This window comes from Plectropomus leopardus, chromosome 2, assembly GCF_008729295.1.
Source record: "Plectropomus leopardus isolate mb chromosome 2, YSFRI_Pleo_2.0, whole genome shotgun sequence".
NCBI lineage: Eukaryota > Metazoa > Chordata > Actinopteri > Perciformes > Serranidae > Plectropomus > Plectropomus leopardus.
The window spans coordinates 5,455,233-5,479,821 of NC_056464.1; the positions used below are offsets into that span (position 1 = coordinate 5,455,233).

The following is a 24,589-nucleotide window of genomic DNA, read 5'->3' on the forward strand; positions in this document are numbered from 1 at the left end:
TTTAAGTTGCTCATTGCTTTCTTTCCATGTCTTTGAAAGAGATCAAGCTAATATGCTCAGGTGTCAAAGGGTTAAGTTACACATTATAAACCTGTAAGTGGCACCTTATCACAATTTTTACAACTATTTGCACTTTGTATAACAATAAATGTAATTTCCTACTATTAAAGATTATTCAGTACATAAAAAGATAATGACAGTAATAAAACATAAGTATCTGGAGGAATAGTGTCCAATCCTTCCCTTTCTTTTTTGTCTGGCAGGTTTTTCTTCACAGCTTTATTTAACAGAATATTTACAAAACATGTCAGACAAACAAGAACACAAACATACATGTGAGCAAAAAAAAGAACTGACAGTTGTTCTGTACAGAACATAATAAATAATAACAAATGATCATAATATCAATATATAAACCGACAAAATGGACATGGACAAATAAGATGAATAAATAAATAAAAATAAAAATACTTATCATATCATTCATATTTCGCCAAATTTTAAATCTTTTTTTTTTTTTATAAATTAAAGAGAAGAAAGTGTTGAGTTAAAGCAGTCAAAAAAAGATAGAAAGATGGGTGTGAACCTATTTTTATTTTATTTTTTGTGAATAAAGAATTTCCCCATTAACGTTTTAAAAAAAACAACATTATTCAAATTTTGACAGTCTTCAGAGGTGCGGCTGGTGAATGACGTCTCCCCCCGGCCTGCCGGCTGATGGGCGGCTCGGCTCGCCGCTGCCCGCCCTGTGGGTGTGTTTAACGCAAATGGGCCTCCGCATCCACCTGCTCGCGCCCTGCCTCCTCACAGTCAGGAGCACCCAACTTTCCAGAGGAGCTCTCGCTGCGTGCCTGGACCTCTCTACGCCACAGGGACTTTGTTTCCGACTGCTTTTTCCCCCACGAGATGTCGATTGTGGTCGCGCGACGACAATATCTCCTCCTCGCCTCGCGGTCTCGCGCAAGATTTAACTAGAGAAACATTTTTTTAAATTGTCATTTTTTCTTATTGTGCACTGACAACTCCGGGGCCAATAACCGCGCAGTGTGCACAGGTACAGACTCCTGAGCAGGGACCGTCCAGCAGCAGCAGCAGCAGCAGCGGGATTTTATATTCTTATTTATTTCAACTTGGAGGCAAAAGTGAGCGATCTGTTGGAATTGGTTGATTCAATGACTTCCCAGGTTTGATCTGAAGTTATATTCGGAAAGCTGAGACAATAAGGTAAGCCGTATTGGATTGCCATTTATTTTCTGTTGAATCTGCTGTATTATTGATGGTAAAAAGAAAAAGAAAGACAAATAAAAAAGCGTACCTGTGCGGAGATGCGCGCTTTTTTATTTTTATTTCTGAGTGTATTATTTGCTCCAGTGAGTGTTTTTTATTTTATTTTAAATAAATGAACAGAAATCATCATTTTAATTCCCGATAAACCACATCCTTAATTCTTACATGAATCATTCTGACTATTTATTGAATTGCTCTTCAGTTTACCGTGCGCTCTAATACCACACCAGACTGTTTACAGTTCTGTCGTCCATGTGTAGCCAAGGCTGCCAGTCTGTTACGCACAGATTTCAGTCTATATCATTCAGTAACACTGAACATTTTTCTGGCATGCATTTGGTGTTCTTCACTGCTGAAGAAATAGTGGTGGCTATAAAAAAAACCCCAATAACTTTGATATTGTTTTTATTGCCATATTTTGAGCATGCACACTGATGTTTATTAGTTCATTGTCCTCAGAAGAAAGCAGCGGGATTCAGGAGGACGGGTTTGTTGCCACTTACCTGACTTGTGGTTATTAGTGTTTGTCTTTTACTACATATATCAGTTTCAGTAGTTGTGTTACATATGTCCAACATGTGCAGTTAACCCTTTGAGAGCTGAGCAAATTGTTTTGATTTCTTTGGGGAAAAAAACATGGAAAAAAGCAGAGTCCAGCTTGGCAAAAAATGTCCCACAAATTTCAAAGAAATTAGTAAATGGTGACAAAAAATTGACCTGAAAATTATTTTTAAAAAGAGAAATTATATATTATATTTTTAATTAATCAGAATTCACAGTAGAAGTCACAGAAAAAATGAACACATACTGAAAAAACTTTTTCACTTTTTTTTTGGTCATTTTCTTTCTTTTTTTTTTTTTTAACTTTTCTTCCCCCCCCTTATTTTTGGGTAATTTTCTTGTGACTGCAAATTTCTTGCAATTTTTTTGGGCCATATCTTGTTAAGTTTTCCATTGCCTTCTCGCCATGTTGTTGAAAGAAATTGAACCAATTTTTTTTCAGATTTCAAAGGGTTAGTGACTGCAGACACAAACGCTGAAGGGAGCAGCAGTGGATATATCTTGTGGAAAGCAGTTTGATGGATTTAAATGATATGTTCCCATAAATACTCCATTTGAACTTAAATATTCATTTTATGACACAAAATGAGTGCAGGAGAGTGGATGTATTTATCATTATAACATAATGTGAGTGGACTTTGTGTCTCCTCTGTGTCATTTGCGAGCAGCACCTTGTTTGATTTCATCTGCTTGTGTGAAGGACTTGGCCTCTGTCTGAGAATAAACAGCTGGATGGTTAACAAATTGTCAGTAAACATCCGAGGTTTAAACAGCTGGGTTATGCTCATAAATCCACTTCAGCAGACCGGTCGGAGGACTCCTTGGCTCTGCTCATGTCTCCGAAAATGTCTTTGATATGGAGCCCATTTCTAAATGTTGAGTGTTTGGAGTCGAGGAGAGGTTTGTGTCCAATCAGTAAGGTCAGGTTTCTGTTTTGGGAGCAGAGTGTGGTGAAAAAAAGTTTCATCCAACCTTATGAAAAGCCAGACAAGTGGCAACATGGTAGAGATGATTAAATGGACTATGATTGGATTTGATGTAGAGGGCAAGAGGTAGCCTGTTAGACAGGTCTTTCTGGTGATTTGTGGCAGATGTGTGGATCATTGTGGTAGCTCCCTGGTGTCTATCAGTCATTAACAGGAGATTTTACTGATGAGCACTACTACATTGTTTGGAAGACTTGTTAAACTGTTCTAGTTAGCGTTTGAGCCTGTCGTCATTTATAACCCCTTTAGCAAGCCTTTAAGCAAAACGTTAAAGGAAAACTTCTGTGTTTTTTGACATGGACCCTAGATTCCCATGTTTTTTTGTCTAAGGGATGAATGTAGACAACTATTTTTGGCATTGGTCCAGTATTGAGAGAGTATGCTCCAGCGGCAGTAACAACACAAGGCTGCAATGTAATCACTGTGGGCAATTGAGCACTGCCAACTTATGTCCATAAAATGTACTTTTTTTTGCTAGACTGTCTCAGATTGTCAGTAGAGTTACTCTGATAGTGATATCAGAATCAGAAACACCCCCAATATTTCTTAAAATGTTAGATTGGGTATTGGAGTGTACACAAGATTTTACATTGATCTGATATCACAGAATTTATTGATAATCTTTAAAATAGTTTTGCACATAAATTAAGTGGCAGTTTTAATTCTTCACTGCTTTAAACTGTATTTACACAGAAAGTTGCGTTTTGCAGCTCCGGGCAACTAGTGTTTCCGTGCAGCAAAAACAAAACTGATTTCTGGTAAAAAAAAAAAAAAAAAAAAAAAAAAAGGGTGACCTTAGCCATAAGCAAAATGTCAAACAGAAAGTTCTACAGCATTCATTTTCTGCATGTATTTGTTCATGTTTTGTAAAGGGTTTCACGTAGTCATGCTGTTCCCCTGTGACCACATTTGACATTCGTACAGACTTGTAAGAAACAACTGTTTTTTTGGGGGGGTTTTTAACACAGTAGTATCGGATTGATATCGGCTCATAAGAAAGTTCAGGAATTGGAATTGGTATCCAGAAGCAAAAACTGAATATTGAAACATAACTTGTTTTAAGTGTCTGACAACATTATGAAAAAGGATCCTATTGAGTAATTAATTAGGGCAGAAAATCGAAGATTCATATCATCAGTCGGAGTGCCTTAGTTGACTGAATCATTAAGTCAAGCAGACTTTTTTTGCTTGTTTTGTTTTGTGTTGGTCAGTGGGCTGTGCAGGGTACTCCTGGGGATGTTTTGGTCCCCAGATTTTTTTGCGGAGTGAGAGCTCTTGACTTTCACAATACTCTTTGATACAGGGAGCTGAGGAGGGAGGAGAGACCTTCTGTTTAGAAGTGGTGAATTTACAGCTCAGAGCAGCTTAATAATGATAAAGTCTCTGGCTTTTGGTAAATATCTAGTGTCAGCAAAAATGTTGCTGCACATTTATGACTCATGGTTTGCACAGTGAACTTTTGTACTATATGACGTGAGTGCTGCTGTCACATTTAACTTCCTGTGGAGCCCGTTCAAACTTTAAAACTTTGTATGGAAAACAAAAAACATTCGTCCAATATTTGTGTTGAACTGCCAAATCCAATTCAACTGGCATAATTCTGAGTCAGATACATCTCGTGGATATCTGATGTGTTGCACTGTTCAGAGCTCATCACATCGGATTGATGGAGAAGAGAAGCTGCTGCTGAGTTAGTCCCAGCTGAGACCCAGCAGAATGAACTGTGAATTTCACTTTCAATGCACTTAACATTCTGCTACTCTGTCACTGCCCGCAGTGTGCTCTGTACTTACGACAGTGTGGTGTTATAAATAAGTGAATGGTAAATATACTTCAATAGCGCTCCTAATAATAGGTCTAACACCAAGAATCAACAGTCTTTGTGGCCGCAGATTTTTTTTATTGTGGCCAGCCACTAAAAATAAATGAATGTTTGGGAAACCTGGTATGTCAGTGATATCTAAAAGATCTCCTTGAGGGACACACAATAACAAACAGACCAGATCAGTAAAAGGTAAGGAAAAATGTTTTATTGCCTGGTCAGATCTAATCTAATCTAATCTTGAATAATCTGAGCCTGTGAGTGGCAAAAACAAGCACTTTTAATTTGGTTTGGGTGGTATCAAGGTATTATGGTACACTAGGGTATTTCAAAATCCCAATGGTATGTTTTTCAATACAGAAGCAAAAATATGCACGCACATCTAATCCAAACTTTGAGCAGGTGCTGAACCAAAGATGAAATGAAAAGTTGAAAAAGGAAAAAAAAGTCTTGCACACTGTAGGGCTCCAGTTTTCACTAGTTGTCTGCATCAAAGTGACATTTCGAGCACAACTGCTCTTCATCATGTTTTTCAACACCGTCAGAAATACAGGATCTCCTCTTTTTGTTATTCATTGTATGTAGTGCACAGTGCACACCACCAGAGTTTATTCTCCAATCTCTACTGGTGGAACAGACAGCTGTGCTGAAAGACACCATGACACCAAGTGATAGAGGGAGAAGTTACACTGCAATGGCATTGAGAGACTGTGGGAAATAACGGAATCTTTTTTATATCTATCTTGGTGAATTAAGGATATATTGTGACCAAATCGGAGCTGGAGTGGACTTACTAACTAGATTACTAGCGTGAGTAACTGAGACAGATTTGCTGAGTTTTATTTCGTTTCTGTCATGTTGAATGAAGAGTGTGTTTTATGAATCAACGAGCTAATTAAGCCTCGTTAGTGCTGCACACATACCCTGGTGAAATTTCAGAGGGTATGGAGGTATGAAATATTACACACTACCCGAGTCTACTTTTAACAAACATAAATTGATGGTGCACGATTGCCCCAAAGGATTTCATTGCAGCCTGTTTTGCTACTTCTGGCTGCGTTGTTCTCTCTTAATACTGGACCAGGGTCAAATATTGTTGTTTCCTTTAATCACTTTGACACAAAAATATGGGAAAATAGCGTCCACGTTCAAAATGACCAAAGTTTCCCTTTAATATTGTGTTTTAGATTGCACCCATCACAGCCTGTTTTATGTATTTCTTCAGTAAACGTGGGGATGTGGTACAACCTGGCATTAGGTGAAGCTGTAATTACAGAGCAGCGCACATATGAGGTGTCATGACGTAGGAATGTGTTTTGGGTGCGTGGAGAGAAGCAGAAGAAAAGCTTCTCTCACTCGAGTCAGCGGGATCTTTCCATCAGTTTGTCACACGGGCACACACACACACACACACACACACACACACACAAACACACACACACACACACACACACAAAACACAAACCTAATTCTTCCCAAATGGAAGTGTGTACACATCTCTAAAGGCTCTGGCTCCTCTCCATCAGGACTAATCAGTTTGGTGACGCTCCCAGAGGTCTGGGTGTCATCCCCACACCTCAGTGCTGCATTGCCAAAACTCAGGGTTGCAGAGCCCCTGGGAGCCATTGATATGACATGTCACATAAATTAATAAAAGATTGTGGCAGATCTTTTTTTGAGCAGTGTAGAGTTGAGAAAGCATCTTTCTTTCTCACGTGTTTGTTTTTGTCCTTGCAGAGATTTTTTTTTGAAAACTGCTGCTGGAGCTTGGTCGACCATGCAGCTGGACGGTCTGTGGACGGTCCACGCCCTCTTGGCACTGTCCGCTTTCGCTCTCGGGAACCCGGTGAGCAATGACCCGATGGCTGCACCCCGAGTCTTCATCTCCTTCAAAGGTAGGAACCTCATCCCCCCTGCATCTCAACTTTTCACTGTTCTGACTCTTCCAGTGCTTTGGTCTGCCATGTCTTTCCTCCTTGTGTGACTTGGCTTGACAGTTGTGTAATCGCAACGATTGTGGCTTTGACAAGTGCTGAGGGGTTTTTGCAGAGGAGGAACTTAGAGCATCACCAGACTGTCATGTTGCACCGCACAGCAGACGGCAAACAAATCATGCTGTTCTGATTGGCTGCCCCCGCCTCAGACCTCCAGGCGTTGTAATAACCACCAGATGCTTCCCCTGGCTTGTTGTGTACAAACAATTAATGCAAACAATGGCTGAACACATGCACATATTGAGTGTATTTTGAAACAACATGCATGATTATTGTGTTAGTTAACAGGGTTTCTTACAGTCACGAAAAAACTGGAAAAGTCATGGAATTTACAAATAGCAGTTCCCAGGCTTGAAAAGCTCTGGAAAACTTAATATAATCTCAAAGTTTTGGAAAAGTCACTGAATTTTTGTCACAAACCTGCATAATAAGGCATGAGGTGTGGTGTTCAGTCCATGTTCAAGGACTGTCGGAAATTTGAAAATCCTAGTTCTGTTTTTACGGTGGCAGTGATAAATAATGTCATTTTTGGTGATTTTTAAAGAAAAGTGCCTTCCAAAAAAGTGCCTTCCAACCCTTGGGCCTGAAAGAAAAAAAAGGCAAAATTTAAAAATTTAAGTGTAAAATATGCCAACATTTTTTAAATAAAACATACAACAAAAATTTTCTTTAAAAATCACTGAAGGAAAAAGGAAAAACAGGACACAGTTTTTCAGTGAAGTATGTGGGTTTGAAAGGCACATTTTCTCGAAAAATAAGTAGTAAATTAAATACAAAACAGTCATTTAAAGCTGTATGTCCCACCTCTAAGGCCAAAACTCCCTCCCCAGAGCTTAAAATGTTTTGTTTTTGACACGCCTCCCTCTTTTTGCACCACTCCCTCCCCTCATAAATAATGAACAGTCCCTAAGTTATATTCAGATATTCAGTTCCACTCATTTTCAATCCAGTAGTTTTTTAAATAATATTAAAAAAAGCTATTATCTGTTAAAGAAAAAAGAACCGACAACAAATATCAATAGTCGTTTCAGAGAATGTTTGAGTCTTTAGATTTGCCTAAAAGTCATGGAAATATTTTGGTAAAAAGTTTATGAACCCTGACTTAATCTTCCATCATCTTTACTGTGGAATCCCTAAATTGGAGGCACAAAGAGAATCGGGATAATAAGCAGCGTGTAATAACTCTACGGCCATTATGTGATTATTCCCCTGTGAGGCGGACTTTAGGGGGCCGTGTTTGTGTGTTCCGGCAGCTGTGCAGATTAGGTGGCGGGTTCTTAGGGTTGCAGAGTGAGAGAAAGGGTATTATCAAGAGCAAATTGCCAGGATCAGCCGAGCAGAGCGACGTCCCCGAGGTCTGTCCTGCCCAGAGATCAAGCCTTTGATTAGCATCCAGAGAGAAGCGGAGGGAGTGAGTGGCGGCGGCGGCAGCAGCAGCGCCTCTGTTTGCTTTGCTTTCCATTTCCCAGCGCTCCCCTCTAGTACAAGTTGACTTAATTAAGTGGACTGGCACAGTTCATTGTCGAAGGCGTTTTTCCTGCTTTAATCAAGTAGGATTTACCACATCAGTGCACGCACATCCACAGCTCAGCAGTTTTTTTTTTTTTCATTTTCCAAATATCATTTGCACAAACACTGTGTTGTCTTGAGCGTAAATTGTGTTTTACTCTATAGGATTTTCGGACTCTGCTTTTGTGTAGGCACATCTTTGGATGGCTGAACTCGCCTTAAAATGTATCTGAAAGCAGCCGACGATTCTGCGGCTGACAGGCAAAGTGGAAAAAGGCTCGGCTCTCCCGCTTTACCTGCGTGTGTTTGCCCCTCCAGTCAATATGAATTTCACAGTCTGCTGCTGCTGCCTCTCTCCGAGGAATGCACCCCCTCCTCTCCATTCAATATTATGACTCTCTCTCCCTTAATTGCTTTTTGAGAGGGCCGTGTAAGTCCTTACCTTGGCGAGGCCAGCTGCACTTCCCCTGATGCATCATGATGTGTTAAGTTTTTTGTTTTTTTTGCTTGAGCTGTTTGCCTCTGAGGCAGCAGCTTTAGTGGTACACAGCATCCGATGTGCAGATTTTTAATGTGAGTCTGAGGGAAGGAATGTGTTAATTATCAGTCCCCCCTGTTTATAATTATTGATCATTATTGCAGCATGTCGCAGTGTGAAGAAAAACTTAAATTGCAGTCATAAAGCTGAATGTTTCTCCCAGTGTGGAGCTAACCACATGTTCCAAACTGATTAACTCAGTAGCTGAGGCGCGAGGTTCAGAACCCTGACCTCCATCTGGGAGGCCCTCACGTCCCTATTAAAGCAGGTAGAGTAAATCATGGGGCCTAATTGCTTTGCTTTGGCTTTTATGACAGAAAGAACACCCTCTGTGGAGTCTCAGAGTATCCAGAAGGTAAAAAAAAATGCATCTACTGATACACGTTTCTATCAGATTAGAGTTTGTAGAGTCTCTGAGGGATAAACCTTGGAAGTAGACTTTGTTCGGGCTTATCACGTTTTCTGGGCTCGCGAGCTGAGTGAGCAAAATGTAGAAGTCTGCATCACTTCAAATGAATGTAATCAATGTCAGATGAGAAGTGAGTGTTTGGTAGAATGGCGAGAGGGAGTAAAGGAATCCGCCGTAGATAATCAGTTGACATTTTAAGGTTAGTTGAGACAAGACTGCTGTCGCCAGCAGCTCCCCGAGAGAGGTATCATATCAAATGGTCGAGCGGGGACTGTTGAGAATCTGCGAGTTTCAGCTAACACACACACTCAAAGTGACTTCAACACAAAGTTTATGAATAATGTGGGCTGGTTGTAAAGTGAAGAGTTTAATAGAGACATTGGATTGTATCGTTCACTGTTTGGGGGACACAATCAGAATCTTTTTTTTTTTAAACTGACCAAACCTGATTTCTGTCAAAAACATTAGAAGAAAGCAATGGGTAATGAAAGAAGAATAAATAATATAATAGAAAAAGAATAATTTAAAAATTAACTTTTAATAATAACATATAAAATAAAATAAAAAACTAAAAAGACTAAAAAATATTTTTTTTAAAATTAAATAAATAAAGGTAAAAAATGCCAAGGACCCGTAAAAAGTGCTTAAGAATTGTAACTTGGAACATAATATAATATTAAATATGTGATTATGATCATTACAAACATATTTTTAAAACAATTTTCTAATCTACTAATTTCTTGCAACTTGTGGTTCGATTTTTTATAGATTTTTTTCGCCCATCCCTGGCGGAGAATAGCACTGCTCATTCTGCAGTTACTCTGGTAACGTTGACGGTGGCGTAGTCTTGAAATTGGATTTTGGTCACTTGAAGTTACAACCTTATTTCAACCAAATATCAATGTCTTATGTCGTTGATGGCCAGCTGGGTACATTTTAGAAGCTGAAGCCAGCTCATGCTCGGCAGGTTTGCTTAAAAAAAAGGTCTAAATGGTTAATTGATGATCAAAATGTATTTCTGTCAATGACTCAATTAGCCTAATCAACTGGTTGTTGTTTTAGCATTTTTTTTGCAACACAGCAACATTTTGTAAAGGACCTATTCATTTTGTTGGTGCGATATTTATAATCTTGCACATTTTAAACTTCAGGCAGTTGTGTAAGTTGTGTGGAGCCATGTTGGTGTTTACATAAATGACCTCGGTTCTTCTTTGTGTACAGCAGTAAAGCAATCCTTCTTGATTTAATTCTGTTTAAATGTAGTGCCGCCAAATCAGCCCATATTTTTTTTTCAAGCTGCCCATCACTGAAGTGAAATACTGAATTAACATGTGAAAGGATGGTGTGAGAGCATCGCCTCTCCGTGACACTCGTAAGTCATGCAAGCGCTTTTGTGGCGTAAATCCATTAAAGGTCGCTTGATTTATACGTGCAGTTTTTTAGATTCATGGTTTTTTGTCACACTGTGAGGTACAGAAAACAGTGCAGTTCATGAATGGACAAAGCAGCGCTCTGGAGGGAAGTTTTGCTACGCCTTGTTTTGTAAAGAGTGTAACATTACTGCTGCTGGCCCGCATTCCCTCCATGACATATTTGAGTCCATGCATTAAGAAGATCCCAATCTAAATCCATGCTTATGGCTGCGCTGTTTTATAAACTTCATCCTCATTCACTACAAAACATCATTTAACTACAGTCTGCAGGCAAGTGAAGCAAGGCACTGTTCATGCTTTACACACTGTGAATTTAACAACATGATTTTACTCCATAAAATGTAGGAAACAGATTGCCTTGAAAAGGGTAAGAAGATATAACTTTAAGTTATGTTTACTTTATATCTAATCCTTGAGTTAACTTGAAATTTAGTTGTATTTACAGATTTTTTAAGTTGTTATTTGTATATTTTTAAATATATGTATATGTATATTTCTGTATATGTTATTTGTATATTTTGTATATTTTTAAACAAGTTCTAGCAAAACAGAACTTGCAGATATCTGAAGCTAATCACTAGCAAAATCCTTTTTGTCATGACGAAGTTAAGTCAGATTAGCTTTACTGAAGTTGCACTTTGAAAGAACAAGGTAATTTCACATTCTTTTTTTTTTAACAACGTCACAAAATTACTAATAAATACAATAAATACAACAAAATTATATGTAAAATTAACATCTGGCTGTTATTATAATTTAAGATGAACCCTTAGGGATTAGGCATTTTACGTGCTTTTCAGTCTTCGTTTTTGTTGGATAATTTTGACTGTTTTTATGCATATGGCATAAATTTTGGCAAGATTGTGTATTTTTGTTTAGTTTTTGAATTTCCAGCTCAGCTCTCACAATAAGTCTAAAATAAACAGCGTAAACAAAATTGTTACATTCATACTGTTAAGTGCAAAATATGCTCCATTGAAACCCATTCACTCTGCAATTTTTGATCCCACAGCCATCAAAGCATAAAAACATGCATTGTATTATTTCTGGGTGTCATTCTGGACTTTTGCCTTGGAATTTGTCATTTTGACTATTTTCCACTTGATGACTATCATTTTTTTTAATTAATTCATTTTTTTAAACAATGTTTGGCATATGGAGAAAATACATGCTATTTCCACTAGGTGCACAGCAACAATATTGCTGCTAATCATTGACATATCCCAGGCTGTGATCATCCATTTTTTTTAAACTTTGCATGTAGTTTATTGAACATTTTTGTTATTTTTTTAAATTCATATATCTAAAAACATATTGGCATCATGACAATCTGGCATTTAAGGGATAGAAATTCTAAATATTAGATATTATTTTTATGATAAGGACTGATGTTGTTTAAAAAAAATAAACTAGTAGAAAGAAAAAAGTAGAAAATCATATTAATGTATAATATTTTTTATAGCCTGAATTTGAAAAGCGCATTTTGTGTGGAGAGCAGTACGAGTGTGATTAATTGACACTACAAAAAAAAAAAAAAAAAAAAAAAATATATATATATATATATATATATATATATATATATATATATATATATATATATATATATATATATATAAAAGTCAGTGTTGCTGCAAATCACTGACATATGCCAGGTGATAATCAAAAAGTAACAATCTACAACTTAGAATTTTGTATTTTTTTTTCCATCTAAAAACATAGTGGCATCATGACAAAAACCTGGCATTTAAAGGGTTTAAATTATGAAAAATAATGAATATTTGATATTATATGATTAGGACTGATGTTGTCTGAAAAAAATAACTTAAATATTTTTAAAACCTTATTTTTTAAAGTGCATTTTGTACACAGAGCGATACAAATGTGTGTGTAATATTAAAGCAGGCTCTAAGGGTTAATAGTTTTATTCACTTACCTTTTTCAAGGCAGTCATTTTCCTAGATGTTTTTAAGTAAGATCAACTTGTTAGATTCAAAGTGCAGAGAGTTATGGAAGCCTGTAGTGACATTTTAAAGATCTTTAAACAAGATTTTTTCAGCCTGCTTAGATAAACTGAGAGCAGGTAAACACTGGTTGAGAATAAACAAAGGCATGGGGTCAAGAATCCCTGCGATTGTAAATTTTCGCTTTGAAAAGCCTCGCAGACGTAATCTACAGCCGAGTGCGGAGCCTCATCTTGCCACATAAAGACCGTGCGAGAAGTAACACCTCTCACCTTCTCTCGCGTGTTGTTAATGAAATTTGAAACGGCTGCTTTGACATCTACAGCAATGGAATTATGGTCTGTCGGTACAAAGGACTTTAAATACCATAACATCATAAGGATTACAGCGCACACACACACACACCCCTGCCTCCGCCCTCTGAAGGCCAAACCAACACAAACGACACCAGAATGTGGGTCAGCGCTGCCTCACTGCTGCCGGGGCAGGTGGCAGTAAAAGGAAGCAGCTCTAGCTCCTCATTATTCCACATATTTCTCATCTGCACGGCCTCCTGCGAAGAGGGGCTAACAGCAGGCTCCTATTTTTACTCCTCAGCAAAGTCTTTAGTCTATATCGGGTGTGAGTGTGTGTGTGTGGGTGGCACTATGGAGGGTTAGAAACTCCCCTTTGGGGTTAAACACCAGGCATTCTGGTATGTGTCCGCCGTTGTTATGCAGGAGCTACGACTCTTTGCCTTTTAATGCCCACGAATAACAACAGATGAGGATTAAATGTGAAAATGTGAGCTAGAAAGCAGCTTAAGAGTGTGTGTGTATACAGTGAGGCAGTTGCTATCAGTTCATCTCTGAGCTCGCCCTGTCACTTCTATGAGTAAATGTTTAAACTGTTATTGCTGTTGTTCACATAATACATTCCAGTGGTCACTTTCTTCTCTGCGCTCCAGAGGTGCACATTAGCGGTTAGAATAATCTGATGCTGTTATCTGCGCTGGCCTGATTGGCTGTGACTGGATGCAGTTTTGAGGCTGGAGCCGAGTGTTTACTCAATATTGACCGTCTAAATTATGGATGTATTAAGAGAACAGGATACACTGTTAAACACGAGGCCCTGTTCATTCCTATGAGTTACTCATACCCCTTTTCCACCGACATGAACTGATTTCGGCCGGGTTTCAGAACCTTTGTGAAACTGTTTTGAGCATTTGGACCAATAATCATTTGGTTTGGAACCCAAAAAGGTGGTTCCCATCTGGAACCAAAACTAGCCTTGACCTGAAGTGTGAGCCGTGATGATATGAGTGTGTGTGTGTCATATTCCACAGAGAATTCATTAATTGTTACATCATGCAATTTTTTTATATACTGTATATATATCAGAAAATATCAGTAATAACAGAATAAAAGGTTGCAGGTAATCAGTGTAATCTGCAATTTTGCTTGTACTGTTTCCTTCTGTTTTACATAGTTTACGCATCCTCCATTACAATGGCTTGGTCCAAAACTGGTGGCATTGCTAGCAGGTTTTCTAGCCACAATGTAAAATTTACATCAACGCCTGGCGCACTTCCTGGGAGCTTTGGACATGTGCCAAACAAAAAAAAAAACAAAGTAAAAATTCCATACATTTTTAAGGAATCAGAATGGTTTTTTTTAAATAAGTTTGGCTTTAATTGGTTATTTCCTAAAAAGTGGGTTTGACGTCATGATTGACAGCTGTGTGTGGCAATCGTTGTGCTTGGGATCAATGGTGCGTCTTGTGATTGGTCTGACGGGTGAATGGGCGGGAACTCCACCACCACCAAGATCACTACAGGCTTTGTCTCCCAATTATGTCATCAACGCAAAACAGCAGCAGTTGTTTGTGGAATAGTTTGGCTTCATTTTTGTACAGCGGGAGGAAGTGGTGACACGTCGTCCATCTTTATATACAGTCTGGCTTGAATTTAAAACTCTAAAGCGGTTTCTGTGGCACATTTGCATCCAGGCCACTTTTTTGCTGAAATAAATTCTTTGTGACTTGTATATTTGTTCATGGTGATGGTCACTGATCGCTTCCTGTTTAGCCGCTGCCTAATTTGCAGGATACCTCAAGCACATTGGCACACCGTCTCTCTAACAGCAATATTGCAGTATTGTCGAACCACAGACAGAAGCCATGAAACCGCCGCCCCAGTGGTCTGGCACTGCTGCTGATGTCTCTAATTACTGTTTGCGAGGTCTGAGTCCATATATCCCCACAGCAGCGCAGTAATGACTGACAAAGCATTGAAAACCACTATTACTCTGGCCATGTCCCAGACCTCAGCTTCTCTCCACAGCAGCTAAGCCAGGTTATATTTAGTGTAAAACTCTCTTCTCCCTCAGCAGGCACACAGCAGTCATTTGTAGCACCGTGGTTAACCATTGAACACAGTCGGCAGGGTGGTGACGGCGGTTTAAGTGCAAACGCAGCTTGGTTCGGCACAACTTGCACTCTGCTGCGATCCAGCTGTCAGGAGTGTCACTTCATTGTTAGGTCCTGGTTGGCTGGAAGCCATCCCTAACTGTGTGAAACATCTGAAATTCAGTTGAGTGGGTGCAGAGAAGACCGTGCATAGTGAAGCAAAGGAAGGTAGCGGTGTGAGGTCGGGTCTGAGCCCAGTGTTCCAGAAGCAGCGTTAATCCTTCACTGTGGTGCACATGACTTAAGAATCGTGATCCCTTCTTCTTAATGTGTGCTGACGTGTGTGTTTGTAACAGCAGCTCCCAAAACTTATTGGAGTGGAATTTGTGTCACATTTTATCCATAAATCACTGTGATACTAGGCCCATCACAATAATATTGTCATTTTGAGACATTATTTTATGAATAATAATATAATAGCACAATAATGCAAGTACACCCTTTCCAAAGAGCATTCAACTTTTATTTGAACTAGACAATGAAATATGCACAGGAGTAGTCAGCAAAGGTGCCTTTTTTAACTTGTGTGTCCCTTTTTTTTTAACTTATTCTGTGTCCCCTCTCTTAATTTGAATGTTTTTGCAGGTCCCTTAACCCTTTGAAACCTGCCTCGATTTGTTTCAACAACAGTGGAAGAAGGCACATAGCAACAGGAGAAATGACCCAAAAATTAGCAAGAAATCAGTATAAAGTACAAAAAAATTATCTAAAAACTAATTTTAAAAAAAGAATAAAAGAAAAAGAAGGTAAACATCCAAACAAGACTTGCTGAAAAGTGCTTTAAAATGTGTATAATTGTGTAACATAATTTTAAATATGTAATTGAATTAAATTATAATTATAAATATGGTAAGCTCAGTGTTCAAAGGGCTAAATACTTGTGAAAGGTGTCTGAAAAGTAGCACAAGTAAAGTTATGTTGCTCGAGGTTTCATAGGGTTAGTACAGTGCAGGCAGAGCTGGTCATGAGTTCTGTTTTGTAGGAGTTTGAATAGTGGGGCGAATAACAATTTGTAGATCCGCCAAAGCTGATCAGTTGGATGTATAAGAGGAGCAGCTGCTGAGGGGAGTGAAAGCACATTTTTAGACTCAGCACAATGAACAGTTGAGTTTCACTTTCACTGTGACTGCTGTTCTGCTGCTCCGTCTGTGCCCAGAGTGCGCTATGCACTCGGAGAGGTGCAAAGAATAACCAAACGCTCCAAACCAAACAGTCTAGCTCCAAAAATATTAAATCAACACGTGGTGTCAGACGTTTTTAATCGTGGTGGGCTGCCACAAATAAATAAATGTGTGGGAAACTCTGCTTATAATGATCAGATAAACCCTGCTGTTTATTCTGGCATCATGTTGGCTAAAATATTGGTGACATTCTAATGAAAACAAACACGCATGTAAACACAACAAGCAATATTGAGGTCAACCATATGATCAAAGTCATGTCCATAAATCATATGATAAGTTAATAACATAATTAATCTACAGGATTATATGGAACAATGGTTCACAAACTTTTAACTTTACTTGTTAAGAAGTGTATTAGTCCAGAAAATAATTTTTAAGGGGATGTTTTTTCAAAGAATTTGATGCTGGTCATGTCATAATTGGAATCTTGCAGACAAAGTCCTGCTGTTGAAGGTCTAGTTTCCATTACGTCACTATAAGTGTATCATTTTTGCAAGTAAGACAGCCGGTGGGGGTTTGTCTGCAAGCTGTGCCTTGCTCATCTCTCTCCTACAAGCATTTTGTGAAATAGACATGCAAAGTATGATTTTGTTTTGACAATTGAAACCTTAAAATGTATTCATCTCCTTGACTACACAAGATTCTGAGCACAAAATTATAAATCTCAAACTGTTATTGTACTCTTCCTTGCATTTCAATCAAAATCACGCAGCAGTTGTGACAAAATGAAATGTAGCAGGATCCTCATCCAAACTCGTGGAATGGATAATTATGTAGTCAGAGGTAATCATTAAACACCTATATTTCCAACAGTCTCAGGTTGACAGGTATCGATTAGCCATCAGCCTGTGACATAAACTATGTCCCCTATTTTGTGGATGACTGATAGGACCGTGATTGCATTTTATTTCCGCACCAATTGGTTCATTGTTGGTTCATATGACGGTGACCCCTTGAGAAGGAAAACAACAGTGCACTTAGTGTTTGGTCACATTTAAAGCACAACACCATAGGAATTCAATACCTTTATGGGGACAGTATTATATATTCCTAACATATATTCCCCTGTTATTTCCAATATGACAATATTCCACAACCGGTAGGAAATTATGAAAACATCCTATTTGATGCAAAGAAGCAAAATGACAAGCGGCTCCAGCTGTTGGTAATAAACAACACATTTGGACTTGTTAATCAGAGTATGCACAGCTGCTTGTAAACGGGAGTGTAAATGGAATATTCTTTTTTATTCTACTTGTAAACAGTTTTGTAGGAGTATTGTCTTTTTTGGAATAAGAGCAAGAAGTAGATTATTCTGTGCATGTAAACATATTCAGTGTGAGTTTCATGCAGTGTTGACATGAATTCCCCATCTATGTTTTTGGTCATCCAGTATAGAGGTCAACCCTCAGAAACCTTAAAAAATTGGCTCGATTTCTTTCAAAAACATGGGAAGTAGGCAATGAGCAACTTAAGAAGAACTGACCCAAAAATAAGCAAGAAATTAGTAAAAAGTACAAGAAAATTACCTGAAAGTTATAACACAAAACAAACAAAATGAACTAACTAAAAAATGAACAAACAAAAACCTTCTATGAAACAAACAAAACAAAACAAAAAAAATGGCAAAGTAAAAACAACAAGGAAGTGACCTTAAAAGATGCTTGAAAAGTATAACTAATTATGATAATTATAAATATATATTCCTCTCCAAACATTTACCTAGATTTAAAATAAATATTTTTCTTAATCTTCTAATTTCTTACAACTTGTAAGACATTTCTTTTACACACAATAATAACTGAAAGCAATGTTATTAATGCATTTGAATGTGGCACAAATTAATTCCCATAAAGCTTTGCAAATTACCTAAACTGTTAAATCTGTCAGCATCAGTATTATAGACGGCAGCACTGCTCCTATTCTCACCCCTCTCTTCGTCAGGTGAATGTGTGGGACAGACGTGTGATATTCCTCCAAAAAAAAGGATGAGTATGTTGGCACCTTTCAGCACATTGCCCCTGAATCCAGCAGTAATCTCGTGTCCGTCTCCGATGGTGCCAGCTTCCCTCTGCAAATAAAATCATGGTCACGGTGTCATCTTATCGCTGTGTCAGCCAGCCATTATCGCTGTCTGAGCCTCCCACCCAGCACCGATAGAATATCTGTTTTATTCTCTCCTTCTCGTGGTTGTTAAACGCTCACAGTCCTTTCTTTATGATGGCCGATGAATCGACTCATTGTATTTAGTGGTATAGAATATAGCCACTTGGCACCTTGCTCTGCTTGATTCTCCTGCCATATGGCTGCAAGGTTGTAAAGTGTATCTGCAGCACGTTGGGTGGTCCTAATGTCTGATAGAAGAGTATCAGTGCTCCTGATTCTCCAACATCGGGCCAAAGGATATATGTGCAGCTGCAGGAATGTTAGCAGGTAACAAGGCTCTGCTGCATCTCCAGTGGATTATTGTGGGCAGGGGAAACTGAAGGTGACAGAGTGGCATCTAAATATAGTCCAACTCATTTCTGAATGCTTGGTTTCCTGCTGCAGTTCTGTCTGACTTCCCTCTCCTACTCGTTTCTCTTCCCCTGGCATGGGAATGGCAGTAAACGCACGGGGCCCGGGGTGTTTGGGATTCCTGGCATGGAAGCCCCGCTCTCTTTTAGCATCTGCAGAAAGAGGGATACGCTGTGTTGAGAGCGTGGTGTTCCCTCTTTGGGCAGGGGTTTCACCTGTGGAACAGCCTCCTGAGTCGGGTTACAGGCTCTGTCAGTGCCTCGCCTCCAGTGAAACCAAGATCGTCTCTCAGAAACACTGAGGACCCAGTGTTGTCTGTCCATCTTGTCTTTCAAAGGCATGTTATTGCATCTGTCACTCCCCCCTTTTCCTCACCACACTAGAAAATAGCAGCCAAATTGTCCAGATACTGTGAATCACTGAGTACATTTACATGATGTTAAAAAAGTTAATGTGGGTTACTGTGAATAAACCTGGACTCAAATTTGATTCCGAAATGTATTACTACACCTGACACACTAGATGCACCTTTTCATATGGGATTTTAATGCTTCTTTTACTTTATATAAATATTTTTGAATAAATTGAAGAAAATAAGTCACCAAGGATACAAAAAAAGTTTCGATAACAGGTTTGTTTAGAGGCTGCTCAAAATGTTCCTACGAACATATAAAATTGAAGCCATAGTAAAAAAAAGAAGGACAAAGAAGAGCAAGTAAAGATGGACAAAACAAATGGTGCAGAAAAATGTAGATGTAAATTTGAAAGTTAAATGCACTTTGCACAAGCGTGTGGTGTTCTTCTGTGGTGTGTCATTGCAAACTTACTCTGCCAACTACTGGCATACTACAGCATTTTCGGTTGTTTTTGCAGATCTGTGTACCCGAGGATTGTTTTCACAATGTTATCATCTAAATGCAGATGTTTTTAAACCCGCAAAGGAAAGACTTTTCTGATTTTAGTATGGCCGTTCACATCTAAACGTGGCCTAAGACAGTACATTGTTATTTCCAATAATCACAAAAAGTGCCGTGTCGGTCACCATGGGAGCCCTGTCAGGTGGGATTAAACTTTATGAAACTCTTCAGAGGTGTGAGGAGAAAACTGTCACTCACCATCTTTTATTATTATACCCCGCCTTTGTTCAGGAAACTGTGAACAGGTAATGTAGCATTCTCAGGCCTGACGTACTGCTCAATCTGAGCCTGTGACTTGGTATCTGGCACACCTGCCAAGCTTCAAGGTTGGTCCCTTTTCTAGGTGGCATAATTAAGACTTCCTGTGGGATTTGGTGTCTTTTCTCACCTGTGAAAACAGGGCATTAGTGGAGACTGGATAAACAGGTTGAGGTCTCAGACTGGCTTTGTCTCTGGACCGCCGCTGGGGCTGAACACTGTATATTCTTAGCGCTAGTGTTTCTCTCGTGGCAGATTAAGGTGTCAGGTAGAATAATGGTCCAGGCGGATTAGACACGTTCGTGGATCCAGCTCAAACCTGCGCTCAAGTTTCATAAAAGGTTTACCCTTGAGAATGTGATCTACCATGATGTCTTCTTGAAAACACAGCAGAAAAGAAGGGAAGGAGTCTGCAGAGAGAAGAATACTTTGAAGATTTGTCTTGACCCCAATCGTCATTTAGCTACTCAAAGTCAGAATGTGTTACCTTAGATCAGCAGACAAGGAAATAGACATTTGGTGCATGAAAATATGTGATATTCAAGTTTTAGTCATCTTATATCTGGGCTTCAGCCACCCATCAGCGTATTCCCTCTAGCCCCTGTCGACTCATCCAGAACAGGCAGAACTACCTTGTCTTCAACCTCTGTAAATCCTCCTGGTATCACCTCCCTCCCCTCCCCTCATCCACTAGCTGTCTGTAGCTTGCTTGTATCATATTCAAAGCCCAGTGCTGGCATACCAGCCTTTGAAGGGATCTGCAACCCCGTACTTCCAGGCCTGTGGCTCCAGCCGCCCCCTCCCTGCTCTGCAATAAGGTTTAAGCTTTGCTGCAAAAAGCCAAGTCATCACTTGTTCACTCTTGTTCTTTCCTTCCGTCTCCCAAATGGTTACTGATCTGAACAGCAGAGTCACTCCCTCTCTGCGGTTGTAGGCTTTTAAATCATCTCCTCAAGAAGTACCTCAAATCACCCTCAAATCTCTGAATCATATTGGCTCTTTTGCTCACACTACTTGGCAACTTTTGTACTCTGTTCTTACATCTCATTTTATTCTTTTATTATCATGCATCACACTTTTTTTTTTTTTATCTAGACTTTTGGTCATAGACGTGCAGAAAATATCAAATCCATGCTCTCCATATGAATGGTTGGCTGTAATTTTATTAATCTTGGGGGGAAAAAAAACACTGCTACCACAGCACCAGGGCATATTATATGACCCTAGTACCAATAAAAAGTGTCACACTGCAGCTGGTCAACCAACACTTACAACTGGCAACTCCCCTAAGCAAATTTCCATTTCCTAGAGTAGTGAAGGATAGACCCAACTTGCTCTAACACCTTACATCGTACCCTGACATTATTATCATAAGTCTAAAGAAATTCCAGTCCTGTTGCCTTAACCTAACCAATCCAACCAACAAAGACAACAAGTACTAGCTAATCATAGGATGAGTAGGGCGAGTAATTTCTTTCCTATTCTAGGAAATGCAAATTTGCTTCCCCTATGGCATTTTGTTGTCCCATGTGGTGTATGGTGCTCTGCTGTACTTTAACTCAAGTTGAGCTGCCACCTTAGCAGAAAAGACGAGTTGCTGCCGAAGCCAGAATGTACAAGCAGGGTGTCAGTGGGGATTTTTTTTTTTCAGATGCAGCATGGCTGGAAATCAGAGAGTGGCATAAAGTGCTGTAGAGCAACTTGTCCATATACACTAGTGGACTCCTAGCTGCCGTTTGTGCTGCGGGAAAATAATAAGGGTGGCTACTTTCAGGCAATATTTGCTCGGTGTTTTGGACTTAAAGTTTTTGCACTATATTGTTTGCCCCTCTGGATGAGCATGTTGACCTTAATGTAAATACAGATCACTAAAGACTGGTGTTAATATACTGTGGCTTTGATTGTACTTAGACGTTTATTGCTCTCATTCGGCTTGGGCGGTATTATGGTATATCAGGATATTTAGAAATCCTGAAGACATGTTTTTCACAAAGGTCAGAAATACAGGAGCTCTTTTATACAACTCAGCTTCCTGATGGAACAGGCAGCCGAGCTGAAAGATACTGTGACATTTAGTGGTGGAAGGAGAAGTTACACGACTGTAAACAGCCGGCGGCCAATGAGAGAGAGACCGTGGGGAATAACAGCATGTTCTTTTACATCTGATGTGGTGAATTAAGGATTTATTATAACCAAACCGGAGCTGATGTTTGCTGGAACAGTCGCCTTACTTACTAGATTACTAGCAAGAGTAACCATGATGGTTTGTGTTTTTTATGATGAGTTAATGATGACCTCGAGTAAGTTGAATTTAAAAGGTATATGGTTGCATTTCTCTGATTAATAAAGAAAATAGGTCTGAGAATATTACACACTTATAACATCGTATACTATATACCCTGGTGAAATTTGAGGAAGGTAGGAAGGTATGAAGGTATAAAATATTACATGGCCCCCCAAGCCTAGCTGTCATTAATGTATAAGCCTGTCTTATATGGAAGGTGTACTTCTAAGCCAATAGGAGTGCGAGTGAGGTTTTGCGTGTAGATCCCTGAAGACATTAAGTGTATGAGAGTTTTTCAGAAAGGTCAAGTGGGAGGGCATGACCCTGACTGAAGAAGTCAAGGCCACTGACCCCCCCTCCGATCTACAACCTCGACATAATTTCTCACCCTCTGTCAGTGAGGGATTAAGTTTCAGATGTGTCTCGCTGCCTCAGTGACTTGGGCCCACTAATGTGACCTCTCTTCTCTGAGGTCTACAGTAAATACACCATGACTGACACGGTTCACTGTACTACGACCTGAATGAGGCTGAAAAGCTGTTGCATTTTAATACTACAGCTAAACGTTGTGCAGGAAAATCTGTTTGTTTTGTACTTCTGGCAGAAATTTTGCACATATTCATAAACTGTACATTAGTGGCTGCAAAATGAAGTCACATTTGTTCATATAAGGAATAAACAGCACATGATGTTTGTATACAGTTGGACAATAGTGCAATGGTGCAGAGTGCAAATGGTGTTGGAGTTATCATAGAATAACTAATGTGACAGATTGCTTATATGCAGGGGTTAGCTGGATATGTCAGTATATCTACTATATACAGCATGCTTGGATAATGTTTGAGAAGTCGGAAAAAGTTCCCAAGGTGTAAAGGGTGTGCAGTGGTGGATCTTGACCACTCCCTTAATCAGGAGGTGTGTTATGCTGCATTCATGTGATGTTGGAAGGTTGTAGTTTCCAAGTTGGGAAGTCATTCTTCTGACTTTGTTGTGTTCATGTGCTTTGAGGTCATAAAGTGTGAACAACATGGAAGCTACAAAAAAGATGGGTTGCATTTTAATGCTGTGGTTAAATAAGTTGTTGATAGCTGTTTCCAGTTTATTTATATTTGTATGTATTATTCTTATTATTATTATAACTTTTTTCTTTATACCTATATATATTTTTACATTTCATCCAGGTCACTTTACATGGACAGCAGTTAACATTAATGTCATATTACACTTATTAGTTATTAACAATTTTTTTTTTTAAAGTTTCTTACCATTGACCAAACATTGACTTTTGCCCACCATGTTTATGCATTTATGCTGTAGGCTTGTAGGTTAGTAGACTCACCTGGTATGCTTCATAGTTAAAGGTTTGCTTGCTTGCTACAGCTAATGGATGCATATACTAAAATGTGCAGCTACCTAAAGTAAATGAGCGCTACTAGGGATAAAATATCAAAATATATAATTTTTTTTTTTACCATTAATTGTTTATACTTTTCATGTGTGTAACATGTGAGTTACATTATATCAGAAGAAGGTGGAGGGCTTTAAAAGAAAAAACATAATCTTTTCGATCAGCTGCTGTGTTACAAGATTTTTAGGGAAGGTTGTCATTCAATAAAATAGCTAAGAAGCTATTTACGGTTCCCTGGCACTTAATCTTTGTCTCATATTATAATCTTGAAAAGGTTGCCAAAATACTGATTACAAAAGTTATTCAAACATGATGTAATGCCAATGATGGTGAAGTCATTTGCTGACATGTGGATTAAGAAAGTATCAAAACAGCTGAGCATGTTGAAAACACAGCTTTGAATGAGTAGTGCACAAGAATAGAATCTATGCATCTGCAACACACTCTGCACATGTGTGTCTGGTGAATCAGTGGTTCATCTGGGCAGTTTGCTGCATCACTTATGTTGTGAAACCTGGGAAGATTGGCATAATTTCTTTCAAAAACATAAAAAGAAGGCAATGAACAACTTTCAAAGAAATTACCCTAAAATAAACTAGAAATGTAGAAAAGTATTCCTATTTCTGTAACATAAATTGAAATAAAGAGAAATTTTCTAGCTAGAAAAATTTTCTCTAGCTTTTTAAAAATAAGTTTCTAAATCTACTTATTTTTTGCAATTTGTGGGACATTTCGTTGCAGGTTGCTCATTGCCTTTATTCCATTTTTTTAAAAGAATTTAAACCAATTTGCTCAGGTTTCAAAGATTTAAATACTTGTGATAGGCATCTAAAATAGCAGAAGAAAAGTGATATCGATCCAGGTTTCATAGCCAGACCTGGTTTAGTTTAACTTGATATTACAAGTTAAGAAAATTGGAAAGTATTTAACACGGACCCAGTGCAGCATTATGACCTTTTCTTCTCCTTTATCTTCCATATATACATAGTTGATATAAAGCCATAAACATATGGTTTTAGTAGAAAGTCAGTGTGAAAGTAGTTTTCAATTAAAATTGTAAGCCTCGTTCCCACGAA

The 24,589-nt window shown here is 38.7% G+C and overlaps 1 protein-coding gene across 4 annotated transcripts in view; it reads left to right on the forward strand.

Annotated features, from left to right (window-relative positions):
* The first annotated feature begins 820 nt into the window (after positions 1-820).
* LOC121952348 (semaphorin-3F-like) overlaps positions 821-24,589 on the forward strand; it is a 91,212-nt gene continuing 67,443 nt past the window's right edge. For all 4 annotated transcript variants that reach the window (XM_042498970.1, XM_042498978.1, XM_042498987.1 and 1 more), the window contains exons 1-2: positions 821-1,224; positions 6,394-6,551. In XM_042498970.1, the coding sequence (XP_042354904.1) occupies positions 6,434-6,551 (118 nt within the window). In that variant the 5' untranslated portion in view covers positions 821-1,224; positions 6,394-6,433. The remainder of the gene's footprint in view (positions 1,225-6,393; positions 6,552-24,589) is intronic.